The sequence below is a fragment of the Chelonoidis abingdonii genome, chromosome 4 (assembly GCF_003597395.2).
Source record: "Chelonoidis abingdonii isolate Lonesome George chromosome 4, CheloAbing_2.0, whole genome shotgun sequence".
Taxonomy (NCBI): domain Eukaryota; kingdom Metazoa; phylum Chordata; order Testudines; family Testudinidae; genus Chelonoidis; species Chelonoidis abingdonii.
Genome location: NC_133772.1, coordinates 1,790,830 through 1,806,152, shown reverse-complemented (window position 1 = coordinate 1,806,152; position 15,323 = coordinate 1,790,830). Strand labels below are relative to the sequence as shown.

The 15,323-nt window shown below is 64.2% G+C and overlaps 1 protein-coding gene and 1 long non-coding RNA gene across 2 annotated transcripts; both read right to left on the bottom strand.

Moving 5' to 3' along the window:
* Nucleotides 1–1,444: 1,444 nt before the first annotated feature.
* Nucleotides 1,445–14,441, bottom strand: SRRM2 (serine/arginine repetitive matrix 2). Its single transcript, XM_075064683.1, has 13 exons — nucleotides 14,403–14,441; nucleotides 11,932–12,167; nucleotides 11,206–11,283; nucleotides 10,773–10,835; nucleotides 10,528–10,560; nucleotides 8,670–8,720; nucleotides 8,323–8,412; nucleotides 8,038–8,224; nucleotides 6,814–7,748; nucleotides 4,201–6,662; nucleotides 2,287–3,232; nucleotides 1,841–2,110; nucleotides 1,445–1,604 (listed from the first exon to the last, which is right to left on the bottom strand). Exons 1-13 carry the CDS (start codon nucleotides 14,439–14,441, stop codon nucleotides 1,478–1,480), a joined length of 5,517 nt encoding a protein of 1,838 aa, XP_074920784.1. The 3' UTR covers nucleotides 1,445–1,477.
* Nucleotides 3,495–4,195, bottom strand: LOC142046713 (uncharacterized). The gene is made up of 4 exons (XR_012655682.1): nucleotides 4,059–4,195; nucleotides 3,943–3,999; nucleotides 3,853–3,912; nucleotides 3,495–3,733 (listed from the first exon to the last, which is right to left on the bottom strand). It is a non-coding gene; the product is annotated as an uncharacterized LOC142046713 (long non-coding RNA).
* Nucleotides 14,442–15,323: the final 882 nt, after the last annotated feature.

Below are 15,323 nucleotides of genomic sequence, written 5' to 3'. Positions count from 1 at the left end.
TTGAAAAAAAAAACCCGGCCCTGTCTCCAGGCCGGGTCTGTAGCAACCCTGGCTTGCTCCTCGGTCTGGCTGATATCTCATTCTCTGCTCCTGAATCTGCTGCTAATCTCAGGGTGCTTTTTCAAGCCCCTAGTCCCGCTGACTCCTGGGTCCCTCCATTTCTGACCCTGGGCTTCCCTTGGCTCCTTTTCTTCTCCAATGCCTGGGCTCTGGGCCCAGGATCTTCTGTGTCCTCAGGGCCCGGTCCGTCTTCCCGCCGACCGGACTGGACTCCTCCATCCCCTTCTCACCAATGCTCCCCATGGGTCCCCCAGAACCCCGTGTTCTTGTATTCCTGCTCCACCGCTCTTCTCTCAGCCCAGCGGACGCCTGGGCCGATGCCCCGTTTCCCCTTGCCCCTGCCCCTGCTGGCCGCGGGCTCTCGTCCGCGTTTGCTTCACAGCACACTCATCCATAAAGTAGGAAACACTACACAGGACGGCGTTTGATGCTTTCTACTTTATGGAGGAGTCCTGTCCGTGCTTGCGCTGTCCGTGTCGTGCCGTTGCTGTCCGTGCTGCCGCGTCCCGGCGGCCCTCTGGGGCAGCACGGTGTGCCAGTCCGCTCCCCTGCCCTTATTGCCCTTCAGCTCCCGCTGCTGCGCGCGCTCCCCGGCTGGCAAAACGAACAGGCGAGTGCACAAGCGAGGGGGCTGGTTCAGGCGCCCTGTTCGGATTTGTCGAGCACCCAGACTGCTCGATCTGCTCGCCTCCAAGAGGCACGGAGAGAACCCTGGTTCGTGCTCCCACCCCCCCCGCTCTAACCCAAACCGACCCCACTACTCCCCCAGAGCTAGGAGATAACCCAGAGTCCTGGCTCCCAGCTGTGCACTCCCCCTTATCCCCATCTAAATCCACTTGCTAGCGAAACCCAATCCTGCTCCCAAAGCGCACTCCCCCCCATCTAACCACTACCCCACTCCCTCCCAGAGCTGGAGAGAACCCCAGGCTTGATCCTGGCTCCCACCTGTGCGCCACCCCCCCCCCCCATCTAACCACTGACCGCACTCCTCTCCCACGAGCTGAGGAGAGAACCCAGAGTTCCTGCTCCCAGCTGCTCACTCCCCCCCCCATTAACCACTGGACGCCCCACTCCTCTCCCAGAGCTGCAGGAGAAAACCCTAGGGAGTTCCTGCCTCCAGCCCGCGCCACCCCCCCACCTAACCACTGGACCGCACGTCCCCTCCCAAGCTGAGGAGAAAAACCTAGGAGGTCCTTTGGCTCCCAGCCATGCCACCCCCCCCCTCTAAACCACTGGACTCACTCCCCTGCCCAGAGCGAGAGAGACCCAGAGTCCTGTGCCTTTCCCAGCGGCTGCACTCACCTCCCCCCCCATCTAACCATGGACCCGACTTACTCCTCCCACTGTCGCCCCCCACCCTTCCTCCTAGCCCCCCACCCCACCACGAGCTGGTCCCGGGGGGGGCTCAGGCAGACACCTACCTGTGCCGGTCCCGCTGGGCCAGGGGGGGCTCCGGAGGGGAAGGCCGGCGCCGCTCGGCCGGGGAATAGCTGAGAGAGCGTGAGTCGCGCAGGGAGTCGATCGGCTTCCGGGGGCTCCGGGAGCTGTGGGGGGGAAGGGGGGACAGCAGGTGAGACACGCTTAGACAGACCCAGAGAAAGCCACAGGAAAATAGGGACTCAAGTGTCCATCCACGCAATGCCCAACCTCTAGGAGAACGGGGACCCAGGCGTCCGGGCCAGCAGCACCTGCCCACACCCCCTGCAACTCAGGCCTGTGCTAGCCCACCCCCACCAGAAGAACGGGGACCCAGGCGTCCGGGCCAATGCCCAACACTTACCGCCTCTGCTCAGGCGAGGGCTTCTTGGGGGCCGCCTTGGGCTGCGGCTGGGGCCCCGGCTTGGGGGAGGAGGACGAGGAGGAGGAAGAGGAAGAAGAGGATGAGGAGGACGACGATGAGGAGGAGGAGGAAGATGAGGATGAAGATGAGGAGGATGATGACGACGAGCTGCTGCTGGAGCTGCTGGAGCTTCGGGAACGGCGTTTCCGCTTGGCCACCTCCAGGGGGCGCCCCTCACGGGCCAGTTCCTTCTGCGCCGGGCTCGGGGGCCTGCGAACAGGGGGAGCGTGAGAAACTGGGGCAGGGCAGAGCAGGACTGGGCAGGGGGCGCCGCACACAAGGTGGGGGCTCAGCAGGGGGGCACCAGGCTGAGACGGAAGGAATAGGGGTGGGGAGTTGGGCGGGGGGCACCGAGCCGTGGAGGACGGGCACCGTGGAGGACTCACTCTTTCTTCGCCGTCTCCAGGTCGGGTCCCTTGCTCGCCGGGGAGTCGTGGCTGGACTCTGAGGAGCTGGAACTGGAGCTGGAGTCGGAGGAAGAGGACGAGGAGGAGGAAGAGGACGAGGACGACGAAGATGAGGAGGTGGACGAGCTCCTCTTCTCTTTGGACGGGGTGCGGGGGGGCACCGGCAGCGGCACCAGCACCTTGACGGCTCCGCCCCTGGCTTTGTCTGGCAGCTCCCCAGGCACCTCCGGGGCTGGCGGCTCTGACTTGACCTTGGGCCCTTCCCTGTCTTCCTCCTTGGGGGGCAGCACCGGGAGTGGGGTGGGCAGGGGGCTGGGCACCTTCTGCGTGGCGGAGGAGGAGGAGGAGGAAGAGGAAGAGGAGGAAGATCTGACTTTCTCTGGCCCTTTGGCTTGGGGGAGGCGGCCGGCAGGCGGGGAGCCCCCAGGGGCAGCAGGGCAGGAGTTCAGGGTCCAGGCAGGCGCCGGACCCCCGTTCCTCACCGCCCCCAGGGACCCCTCCGGCCGCGGGGAGTGGATCTTGGGGCCAGGGGAATGGGCTTTCCTGGCTTTGGGAGAGGACTCATCCGGAGCCGGCGGGGAGCGGGACGGGCTGCGCCGGATGGGCACCGCCACCACGGGCGACGTCTTCTCAGCTCTGCCTGGTGCTGCCTTGTCGGCCGCTCCCACTTTGGGGTATTTCTCCAGCACCGGTGGGGAGCGGGACCTCCTCCCGGCTCGTTTTGGCGAGCCGGAGCCTGAGCGGGTCCTGGCCGGCGACGCCTTCGAGCGGCCATGGTAGGAAGAGGCCGGGGTGCGGGAGACGTCCAGTTTCGGTGGGGAGCGGGAGCGGGGCTGGCGGGTGCCGCGGTGCGGGGAGGACCCGCTCGGCTCGGGCGCGGGCGGCGTCCCGGAATGCGCTGCGTACGGGTGAGGACGGCGAGCGCCTGCCCGGCGGGAGAATCAGCGAGTGGATCTCGCGAGGCTCCTGCCAGTGAACATAAGGATCGGTCTCTCCGCAGGGAGCTTCTGATCTGCCTCGTCTGGAGATGGGACCGGGACCAGGTTCTCCTGGCGACGACCCGGATCTTCCTCGCCGCAGGGAAGATCTCCACCTTCCCCCTTTGGAGGGAGACTGGACGGCCACGCCTCGTCGGCTTTGGGTCCTCTGGGACCCGAGCCCTGACGCTGCTTCTGGAGACGCCCCAGCTTCTCTCGAGGTCTCGGGGATGAACTGGACTGCCACGCCTTGGAGGGATCGGATTTCTCTCGAGTCTTAGGGACGAGCCGGATATGCTGTACCTTGCGGAGACCTTTGCGGAGATCTGGATTTCTCTCATAGATCTCAGAAATGAGCCGGAACTGCCATATCTCTAGCAGGAGATCGGGATTTCTCTCGAGGCCTGGGAGATGAGCTAGACCTGCTGCGCCTCGGGGGCGATCGGGAACTTCTCTCGGGGGCTGGGAGGCGATCGGGACTTCTCTCGGGGCCTGGGAGATTGAGCCAGACCTGCTACGCTCGGGGGCGATCGGGACTTCTCTCGGGGGCCTGGGAGGCGATCGGGACTTCTCTCGGGGCCTGGGAGATGAGCCAGACCTGCTGCGCCTTCGGAGGCGATCGGGACTTCTCTCGGGGCCTGGAGCAGGCGATCGGGACTTCTCTCGGGCCTGGAGATGAGCCAGACCTGCTGCGCCTCGGAGGCGATCGGGACTTCTCTCTGGGGCCTGGGAGGTGATCGGACTTCTCTCGGGGCCTGGAGGAGATGAGCAGACCTGCTACGCCATCGGGGGCGATCGGGACTTCTCTCGGGGCCTGGGAGGCGATCGGGACTTCTCTTGGGGCCTGGGGATGAGCCAGACCTGCTGCGCCTCGGAGGCGATCGGGACTTCTCTTGGGCCTGGAGATGAGCCAGACTGCTGCGCCTCGGAGTTCGCGATCGGGGACTTCTCTCGGGCCTGGGAGGCGATCGGGACTTCTCTCGGGGCCTGGGAGATGAGCCAGACCTGCTGCGCCTCAGGGGCGATCGGGACTTCTCTTGGGGCCTGGGGGGCGATCGGGACTTCTCTCGGGGCCTGGGAGATGAGCCAGACCTGCTGCGCCTCAGGGGCGATCGGGACTTCTCTCGGGGCCTGGGAGATGAGCCAGACCTGCTGCGCCTCAGTGGCGACCGAGACTTCTCTCGGGGTCTGGGGGGCGACCGGGACTTCTCTCGGGGCCTAGGGGGTGAACCAGACCTGCTGCGTCTCAGAGGCGATCGGGATACTTCTGCCCGTTCTGGAGAAGACTCCGAGCTGCTCGGAGGTGTTCTCGATTTCTCTCTGATGCCAGGGGATGACCCCAATCTGCTTCTTCTTGGGGACGTTCCATATTTGTCTTTTGCCTCAGGAGACGCTGGTTTGACCTGACCTGCTAAAATCCTCACTAGCTCTGTAGCTTCTGGAGAAACCCCAGGCCTGTTGTGTTTTGAAACTGCTCCAAGTTTGCTTCCTGACCCTGGAGAGGATCCGGATCGGTTGTGTCTTGGGGGCGAACTGGATTTCCCTTTCAATGTCAACAATGATCCGGATCCGCTCAGTGAGGGAGGCGATCTGGATTTTGCTTGCTCTACAGAGGCCCCTCTTATGGATGGTGATGGGGATTTCTTTTTCGCTTCTGGAGACGATCCGGATCGGCTTTGCCATGGCTGGGGAGATCTGGATTTTTCTTTCACCACTGGAGAGGCACCAGGTTTAACACATCTTGGAGGTGATCTGGATTTCTTTTTTGGTTCTGGAGGGGATCCTGATTGGCTTTGTCTTGGGATTGAGGAGCTAGATTTATCATTTAGTTCCGGAGAGGATCCAGACCTGCCTCTCGCAGGCGGCGATCGGGATTTCTTCATCAGTTCTGGAGAGGATCCAGACTGGCTGCATCTTGGAGGTAAACTTGATTTCTCTTCCACCACTGGAGAAGACCCAGGACCACTGTGTCTTGGAGAGGTCTTAGACAGCTTTTTCAGTTCTGGAGAGGATCCAGATCTGCTTCTCACTGCAGGAGATCTGGATTTCCCTTCCACGGCTGGCGAAGATCCAAGCCCACTTTGCCTTGGAGGAGACCTAGATTTCTTCTTCAACCCAGGAGAGGAACCAGACCTGCCTCTCACAGGAGGTGATACGGATTTCCCTCTCTGTTCTGGAGAGGATCCAGATCTGCTTTGTCTCAGTGGTGATCTCGGTTTCTCTCTCACAGCTGGAGATGATCCAGATTTGCTCTGTCTCAGGGGTGATCTAGATTTCTCTCTCACAGCTGGAGATGATCCAGATTTGCTCTGTCTCAGGGGTGATCTAGATTTCTCTCTCACCACTGGAGAAGATCCAGATCTGCTTCGTCTCGGGGGTGATCTAGATTTCTCTCTCACAGCTGGAGATGATCCAGATTTGCTCTGTCTCAGGGGTGATCTAGATTTCTCTCTCACCACTGGAGATGATCCAGATCTGCTTTGTCTCGGGGGTGATCTAGATTTCTCTCGCACCACTGGAGAAGATCCAGATCTGCTTCGTCTCAGGGGCGATCTAGATTTCTCTCTCAATACTGGAGACGACCCAGATCGGACTCTCACAGGTGGTGATCTGGATTTCTTCTTTGCCACTGAAGAGGACCCAGAACTGCTTCGTCTCGGGGGCGATCTAGATTTCTTCTTCAACACTGGCGAGGAGCTAGACCTGCTTCGTCTCAGGGGCGATCTAGATTTCTTCTTCAGCACTGGCGAGGACCTAGACCTGCTTCGTCTTGGCGGTGATCTGGATTTCTTTCTCGCTTGTGGAGAAGATCCAGACCTCCTTCGTCTTGGAGGCGATCTGGATTTTTTCTTCGCTTCTGGAGACGATCCAGACCGGCTTCTTCTAGGCGGTGATCTGGATTTCTTTTTGAGGGCCGGAGACAATCCAGACCTTCTCCTCCTCCTCCTCCTGGATGGCGTTCTGGATTTCTTCTTCAGCGCTGGAGACGACCCTGACCGGCTCCTCCGAGGAGATGATCTGGATTTCTTTTTTGGCCGAGGGGATGAGCCAGAGCGGCTCCTCCGGAGTGATGATCTGGATTTCTTCTGTAGCCGAGGGGATGATGCGGAGCGGCTGCGTCTTGACACTTTCCTGGATTTCTGTTTCACGTCTGGCGACGAGTCAGACAGGCTCCTTCGCAGGGGCAGCCTGGATTTTTTCCTCCGCTCGGCTGATGACCCAGAGCGGCTCCTCCTGGCTGAAATCAGTGATTTCTCCCGCCTGGGAGAGGACCCTGACCTGCCTCGCCGGGGTGGGGTTCTAGACCGGGACCTGCCTCGCCGGGGTGGGGTTCTAGACCGGGACCTGCCTCGCCGGGGTGGGGTTCTAGACCGGGACCTGCCTCGCCGGGTGGGTTCTGACCGGGACCCTGCCTCGCCGGGGTGGGGTTCCGTAGACCGGGACCGTGCCTCGCCGAGCCGGGGTTCTAAGACCGGGACCTGCCTCGCCGGGCGCGGGGTTCAGACCGGGACCTGTTCTAGACCGGGACCTGCCTCGCCGGGGCGGGGTTCTAGACCGACCCCGCCTTGCCGTGTTCCGGCTCCTAGACCAGCCAGGCCTCTGGGGTGTCCTGGAGCGGGACCACCCTCGCCGTTGAGGGCTGCGAGATCTCCCCCTCCTCTGGGGCGTACGGGATTTGCCCCACCTGGGCGGAGTGCGGGAACGGGACCGTCCCCACCTCTGGGGGCTCCGGGACCTGCCTCTCCACTGGGGGCTCCGGGATCGGGACCGGCCCCGTCTCGGTGGCGTGCGGGAACGGGCCCCCCGGCGGGGTGGGGTACGGGAACGACCTCCCCGGCGGGGCGGGGTGCGGGAGCGCTCCCTGCGGGAAGGGGGCGTCCGGGACCGGGACCTGGCTTCTCTCTTGGAGAGGGAGCGGGTTTTGGTGCTCTTCACCGGGGTGCTGGAGCGCTCACGCCGGGATGAGGGCTTGGAGGCAGCCTTAGCAGGCTGGGAGGGCTCCGGAGAAGAACTGGAGCGGTCCCGGCGCTGGGAGCCCTTCGATTTCTCCGGCCTGCTCGGGACCGGCTTATCCCGCTCGGGGGAAGAGGAGGACGAGTCTTCGTCGCTCTCAGAGCCCGAGCGAGACGGCCGGGCCTTCCGGGTGGTGGCCGGTGCCGATGGGGCAGCCGCTAGGGATGGGCTCTTGGGGCGATCAGCCACTGGCTTTTTGGGGGGTGGGGAGGAGGATCGGGGGGACTTGGTCTCCTTGGAGGGTGGGCGCTTGTGGCCAGACGAGGCCCTCTCTCGGGCTGGCTCGGGGGACGGGGAGCGACGTTGAGAGCGGGGCTCACGCTCCGAGGACAGGGCAGGGGTGGATTTGCGCTCTGGCTGCCAGGGGCGATCCTTGTCCTTTAGCTTCCCCTCGGAGACGGGCGACGGGGAGGAGGAACGCTGGTGGGGGGAGTGCCGAGATGACCGCTTCTGGGGGCAGGAGAGAGAGCTGCTACTTCATGGACTTCAACCCACACCCCTAGCCCCCCTGTTCTGACCCACTAGCCCCCACTCCCCTCCCAGAGCTAGGAGAGAACCCAGGAGTCCTGCTCCCAGCTCCCGCTGCTCTAACCCACTAGACCCCACTCCCCTCCCAGAGCCGGAATAGAACCCAGGAGTCCTGGCTCCCAGCCCCATTGCTCTCACTCACTAGACCCCACTCCCCTCCCAAAGCTGGGACAGAACCCAGAAGTCCGGGCCCCTAGCCCCCACCACTCACCTCTCGCTTATCTCGACTCTCCCGGGGGCTGCTGCTCTGCGCGCGCCGGCTGACCTCGGGGGATGCTGAGCGATCTCTCTTGGGGGCATCCTTTGAGGCGCCCTCGGGGTCGGCTCTCCTCCGCGGCGGTGCTGGGGGGGTCACGCTGGGCAGGGAGGCCCGCTTCTGAGTGGTGACACTCCGGGACCTAGGGGGCGGAGGGGGCACAAAAGAGAAGGCTAAGAGGTCATGAAGAGCAGCAGGACCCCGCGCCCCCGCTCCCCCGACTCCGGCGGGGAGGCCTACCTGCTCCGTGAGCTGTCCGAGGAGGAGGAAGAGTCTGGAGAGGACGAGCGACCTCTTCGGCCCCTCTGGGACGCTGACTCGCTGGTGGATCTGAGAGCATGCGGGTGGTTAGGGGGCAGGCAGTGTGGGGGGACAGGGGCTGGAGGGGGAAATCAGGAATCCTGGCCGGCAGAGGGGTAGGGCAGCGTGTGTGTGGGGAATCCTGGCAGTGGGGGTGGGTGTGCAAGGGGGCGTAAATCGGGCAGTGTGAGTGCGCAGGGCGAGGAGAGGGCTGACTGCTGCGTGGGGGGGCACAGGCCGGGGAGGTGCAGGAGGGGGCTGGCAGGTCCCACACGCTGGGCTCTTACCTCTTCCTCTTCTTCTCCTTGGCTTTGTGTTTGCTCTTCGGACTGGGAGACCTGAGGGGAGGAACAGGGACCACTGGGAAACGGGAGAGCCCCCCACGCCCAGCGCCTCGCCCCGAACGCCCCGTCCCAACAGCACTCCCTGCTGGGCGAGGCCAGAGGAGCCGGGAGCTCCCCCCTCAGCCAGCGCCCCCACCTCCCCCCACAGCGCCCCCTGCTGGGCAACTCTGGGGCTGGAGGAGCCGTAGCTCCCCCCACAGCCGCGGCCACCCACCTCCACTCCACAGCGCCTCCTGACCTGAGGTCAATCTCTGGGGCCTGGAGGAGCACGGAGAGCTCCCCTGCCTCAGCCGCAATCGCCCACCACTCCCCACAGCGCGCCAGCCTTACTGGGCAACTTCTGGGGCTGCGAGGGAGCCCAGCAGCCCCCCCATCACTACCAGCCGGCGCCCCCTGTGGGACTCCGGGGCTGGAGGCAGCCGGAAGGCGTCCCCCCACAGCCTCAGCGCCCCCTCAACGCCGACCCCCCAGCACGCGCCCCGCTGCGGGGCAACTTCTGGGGCTGGATGGAGGCCGGAGCTCCCCCCCCACAGCCTCCAGCGCCCCCCCTTCCCCCCACAGTGCCCCTTCTGGGCAACGTCTGGGGGCTTGGAGATAGCCAAGCCAGCCCCCCACCACCACACAGCGCGCCCCGCTGCACTGTGCACTCTCGGAGGCCGGAGGAGCCAGGAGCCTTCCCCCAATACAGCCAGCAGGCCCCACCACCCCGCAGCCGTGCTTGCGCCCCTTGCTTGGGGCCACTCCGAGGCTAGGAGGAGCCAGGGCGCTCCCACCCAACAGCCAGCAGCCCCTCCGCCTGCCACAGCGCCCCATTGCTGGGGGACAGCTGCCCGAGAGGCTGGAGAGAGCCGGCGGGAGCTCACCCACCCAGCCAGCAGGCCCCACCCCACGCCCCACACAGGCACCCCCCTGCTGGGACAGCCCGGGCCTGCGAGAGGGCGGAGAGCTCCGCCCCACGCAGCCAGCAGCGCCCATCCCACCCCCACAGCACCCCCTGCTGGGACAACGCCGGGGCTGGAGGAAGTTGGTGAAGCTCCCACCCTCACAGCCAGACGACACCTCACTCACCTCCCACAACATGCGCACCCCTGTTACTGCGACAAATCTCAGGGGCTGGAGGAGCCGGAGGGAGCCGGGAGCTCCCACCCACAGCCAGCAGCTCCCCCCCCCCGCGCCCCCTGCTGGGACAGGCTGGGGCTGGAGGGGCCAGGAGCTCCACCCCCCCCCGCGCCCCCTGCTGGGATAGGCCGGGGCTGGAGGAGCCAGGAGCTCCCCCACAGCCAGCAGCGTTCCCCCCCAACCACAGCGACCCCTGCTGGGACAGGCCGGGGCTGGAGGAGCCAGGAGCTCCCACCCACAACCAGCGCCCCCACCTCCCCCCACAGCGACCCCTGCTGGGACAGGCCGGGGCTGGAGGAGCCAGGAGCTCCCCCCACAGCCAGCAGCTCCCCCCCCGCGCCCCCTGCTGGGACAGGCTGGGGCTGGAGGGGCCAGGAGCTCCACCCCCCAACCACAGCGACCCCTGCTGGGACAGGCCGGGGCTGGAGGAGCCAGGAGCTCCCACCCACAGCCAGCAGCGCCCCCACCTCCCCCCCACAGCACCCCCTGCTGGGACACGCCAGGGCTGGAGGAGCCGGGAGCTCCCACCCACAACCAGCGCCCCCACCTCCCCCCACAGCGCCCCCTGCTGGGACAGGCCGGGGCTGGAGGAGCCAGGAGCTCCCCCCACAGCCAGCAGCCCCCCTGCTGGGCGAGGCTGGGGCTGCCCATTTCACTACCAAAAGCCAGTGCAGTTTCTCACCTGTGTTTCCTCTTCTTCGAGTCTGACTCAGACCTGGACAGAGAACATGGAATCTGGGGTCAGCAGAGCCACGTCACCCCACTGCGTGCCAATGCCCCCCCAACTAACAGACCCCGGGGCCCACTCCCACCCCCATAGCCAGGCAGTCCCCTGTCCTGGGGCGGGATTGAAGCCAGCGTCCCCTAGAGGGAAGAAGGGGCACATCCCCTTCTCCGCCCACCCCCTCGAGCCAGCCAGTCCCTTACCTGTGTTTCTTCTTCTTAGAGCTCTTTTTCCTCTCCCTTCGAGAAGGGGATCTGCTCTCTGACCTGCGGGGAACACGGCTCCAGTCAAATGCAGCTGAAAGGAATCGGAGACACCCAGGAGTTCTGGCTCCCAGCCCCTCTGCTCTAACCCACCGGACCCCCGACCCCTGCCAGAGCCGGGGAGAGAACCCAGGAGTCCTGGCTCCCAGCCCCTCTGCTCTACCCACCAGACCCCAATCCCCTCCCAGAGCCAAGGAGAGAACCCAGGAGTCCTGGCTCCCAGGCCCCCTGCTCTAACCCACCAGACCCCCGTCCCCTGTCAGAGCCGGGGAGAGAACCCAGAAGTCCTGGCTCCCAACCCCACTGCTCTAACCCACTAGACCCTACTTCCCTGCCAGAGCTGTGGTGAGAACCCAGGTGTCCTGGTACTTACCTGCCTCTGTCTTTCTTCTTTTTCTTTTTTTTCTGCTTGGGGGATGGAGAGCGGGAGCTGCTGGACTCACGGACCAGGCTGGGGACAGATAGAGCAGGCGTGAAGGGATTAATCCCCCCTGGTCCTGGTCCAGCCCCACCCTCACCCCCAGCTGAGCTCCTGGTGCCCGGGCAACCGGCCTGGAGCTTGTTCCCCGTGGGCTGGGCTGCACCTCAGGTGAGACGGGGGGGGAACGACCGCGCACCACAGCACCACACACAGTCCGCCCCCTGCCAGCACTGTGCCCCCCCCAACCCCGAAATGCCCCAGAAGGGGGCAGCATATGCCCCCACAACTCCGATCTGCCCCAGCAGGGGGCAGCACCGCACACAGCCTGCCCCCCGCAACCCCAATCCGTCCCAGCAGGGGGCAGCACTATGCCCCCCACAACCCAAATTCGCCCCAGCAGGGGGCAGCACTGTGCCCCCCACAACCCTGATCTTCCCAAGCAGGGGCAGCACCGCACACAGCCTGCCCCCCCAATCCGTCCCAGCAAGGGGCAGCACTATGCCCCCCACAACCCTGATCTTCCCCAGCAGGGGGGGCAGCACCACACACAGCCTGCCCCCCCCAGCACTGTGCCCTACCCCCACCCCGATCTGCTCCAGCAGGGGGCAGCACTGTGCCCCCCACAACCCGGATCTGCCCCAGCAGGGGGCAGGGCTCCCCCCACACCCTTGTCAGTACCTGTACTGCTTCTGCTGCTCCTGCTGCTTGGCTGCCGCAGCCGCCGCCTCCTTAGCCCTGCGGTTGGGGTCGAACGAACTCCCGTCAACGTAATTCTCACTGATGCCAAAAGCCGCCCGCAGCCGCTCATTCTTCTTTTCGTTGGCCTCAGCCAGCTGGTGGGTCTCTGTGACCCTGGGGAGGGGAAGAGGGGAATAAGGGGCATGACAGACTGTAGAACTGGGGCACCAGCAGAGCTGGGCGGGGGAGCCCAGGGCTGGGCTAGTAGGGGCATCGGCAGGGCTGGGGGGGACAGGGGCTGCAGGTCGGGAGTGAGGGGCACCAGCAGAGCTGGGGGGCGCTGGGCTGGACGGGGCTGCGGGTCGGAAGTGAGAGGCACTAGTAGCAGGCTGTGCGGGGTGCAGGGGGATCGGGATAGGGGGCACCGGCAGGCTGGGTGGGGGGGGCAGGCAGGGATAAGGAAGTGAGGCAACCGGCAGGTGTCTGGAGGGGGGGACAGCGGGATCTGGGAAGTTGAGGGACACCGCAGGGCGGGGGGGGGGGGCAGGGGATCGGGAGTGAGGGGCAACCAAGCAGGCGCTGGGGGAGGTGCGGGGGCAGGGGATCCCTCGGGGAAAAAAAGTCGAGGGGCACCGGCAAGGGCTGAGGGGGGGGCAAGGGATCAGCGAGTGAGGACACCGGCCAGGTGCTGGGGGAGGCGGGGCAGGATCGGTGAGGGGCGAACCGGTCGCCGGGCTCAGGGGCGAGAGGCTGCGGGTGGGGAGTGAGGGTCACCGCCGGGCTGGGGGCAGCTGCGACATACACGTCCAGGCTGCCGTGCCTCGTGGGAAGGGAACAGGGGGAGACTGTCCTCCTAACCCCTGCCGGTGAAGCTGGCGAAGTGCCCGTCGGGCGCGCGCTCCCACTAGCGGACCAGCCCCCCTCAGGTACTACGCTAGCTTGCTCGCTCAGGCTGCTGCTCCCCTCTCCTTGCCCAGTCGCCACGTCCCTATCTCGCAGGAGCATGACCGGAAAGGTCGCACCTTCTCCTGGAATCTCGCCCTGGTCGTAGCTTGGGAAAGGAGCCAGTGGTCGGTGGTGCAGGGGGCAAACGGGGGTCTCCACCAAGACTCTGCGTGCGCAGATGACCGGCTTTCCCCCCTCCAAGCAGCCCCCAAAGACAAGATCAGGGATAAAAATGTGACATCGACACACACCCACCCCCAGAACGCTTGGCACCTGCTCCCATGGTGCAGACAAGCATGAGGTGCAAGCGCCAGCCCGCTACCCCAAAATACAATTCACACTGCCCAGCCCGGGGCAGAGAACGGGCAGTGGTGCTCCTCCTAACGATCGAGGGCTTGAACCTGGGCTCTCGCTCGCCCCCAGGGAGAGTCGGATGCCGCTGTGCCCCCAGCCCAATGGTGACCGCACAGTCAACATGCCTTCCCCCAGGCATACCCCTATACTGAAAGCACAAAACAGGCTCACATACCATTGCAGGAGCATCAAGCCCATTTGCATCCTCCAAAGAGAATTACATGGGCATCCTAGCATCAACGCATTCCTCCTAATAGCGGAAAGTAATGCCGGCCCCCGATTACAATCCTATTCACAATTCCCACACCCCGTTGCCCCCCCAACAACCCACCACGGCGCCCATCCCCACCCTGAATGGTAGCCCCCTGATGCTCACCCACCTCCAACCCCCGATGTGCTCCACTTGCCCATCTCCTATCGTGTTGCCCGCCCAACAACCCTCGTGTCCCAGTTATCCCAGACACCCCGATGTGCCCCCAGCCAATACAACGCCCGCATCCCATCCCCATCCTGATGTTTCTTACCCCCCCATCGACCCCAAGTGTGGCCCACAACCCCCACGTCCCATTCCTACCTGATGTGTGCCCGCAGGATGCCCAATGCCCTCCCCACCCAATGGCCCCCCACACCCACCAGCCCAATCGTGTCCCAACAAGTCCCACAATCCTATCCCCGACCCCGAACGATATTGTGCCGCCCAACAACTCCACAACTGCCCAGTGTGGGTGTCCCCGCACAGCCCCGCCTCCCACGTACCGCCCACTCAGAGCGCTCGCCTCCCACCCACTGTATGTCAACCAGTCCCACACATGACCTTCACCTCCCATTCGATGTAATGGCTCCCAGCCCCGGTGTGTGCCCCCCACCCTGAAAATTAACGAGTAGCAGATAAAATATATATTTAAGTAACTGATACGCTCAGCATATAAAAAAACATCCACCCCAGCCAATGTGTGCCCCTTCGACAATCACTGCGCATCCACCGAGCCGGGTGCCCAAAAATCCTCTGCCTCCCATCACCACCCCGATGTCAACCACCTGCCAACGACCGCATGTGTCCCACCCCCATCCTCATATGTTCCCCTATTGATGCCCCCCAAACATGTGCCAACAGCACACCCCCTCTCCTCAACTACGCTACCGCCTGTCCTAACCATGAGCTCGCCACTCACCAGGGCATGTTCATGCTCCACCTTGCGCCTTGCGCTCATGGGTCCAGGAGTCTTCCTGGTTGGGCTCTCCACCAGAGACGTACCTCCAAGTCGCTTCCTAAGCTCCTTCCTGCCGACTTTAGTCGTTCGATCCTTCTTGTGCCGCTACGCCGAGATTGCGTCCTGGACGTAGCCGTTGGTGCCGCTAACCAGGCATATACCGGGAGTGGGGGAGCCCTATCCCATTACATGGGCTGCCGAGCCAACCTAACACTCGCGGGCCTGCAAGACCCTGCGGGAGTCCTAAACGCTGGCGCAAGCACCCGCTGAACGCACCAAAGCCCACATTGCTCGCTCCCATATGAGCCCAAGGCCTCCTGACTCCTAGCCCCGGCAAGGGTGCCCCCCCCTGAGCAAACTCACGTGCAATTGACCCAGCCCCGAACACATGCTACGATCAACGAGGGCAAAAATCTGGAGGACGGCTGGGGGGCATAAGGGGAAGGATTGACCTAAGACGAATGCTCCGTGGCAGGGTGGAGGCTGGGGGGAGTAAGGAATGGATTGGGCACATGAAGTAAGGGAAATAAATGGCATCGAAAAATCTGTATTTGCACGGGTCACACCTCACAGGTGGGGGCTTGGGGCTTACTGCATCGCTCTGACCCACCCACATCTCTACCCCACCCCAACCCCCCTCACCACTCCATCCCCCAGCACAAACCCCATCTCGCCCCCATCCCCACACCCTCCTTACCCTCCACCATAACCCCTCTCCCTCGCCCCCTCCGCACTCCCTGCCCCACCCTCTAACTACCCTCCTCCCCCTCTCTCCACTCCTGCCCCTCCCACTACAACTTGTTACAAGAATTTTTTTTTTTTATTTTTTTTTTTAAGTGCCTACCTCTCCTCCCCTAGCCTCTTCCTTTTCTTTTTTTTTTT

Excerpts from the sequence above, each read along its gene's own strand:
- SRRM2 (XM_075064683.1), bottom strand. The coding sequence starts at position 14,441 with ATGAGCGCAAGGCGCAAGGTGGAGCATGAACATGCCCTG. Across the intron at positions 10,561-10,772 it reads TCTAAGAAGAAGAAACACAG|GTCTGAGTCAGACTCGAAGA; the intron begins GTAAGGGACTGG and ends TTCTCTGTCCAG. Across the intron at positions 6,663-6,813 it reads ACCCCGCCCCGGCGAGGCAG|GTCCCGGTCTAGAACCCCAC; the intron begins GTCCCGGTCTAG and ends CCGGCGAGGCAG.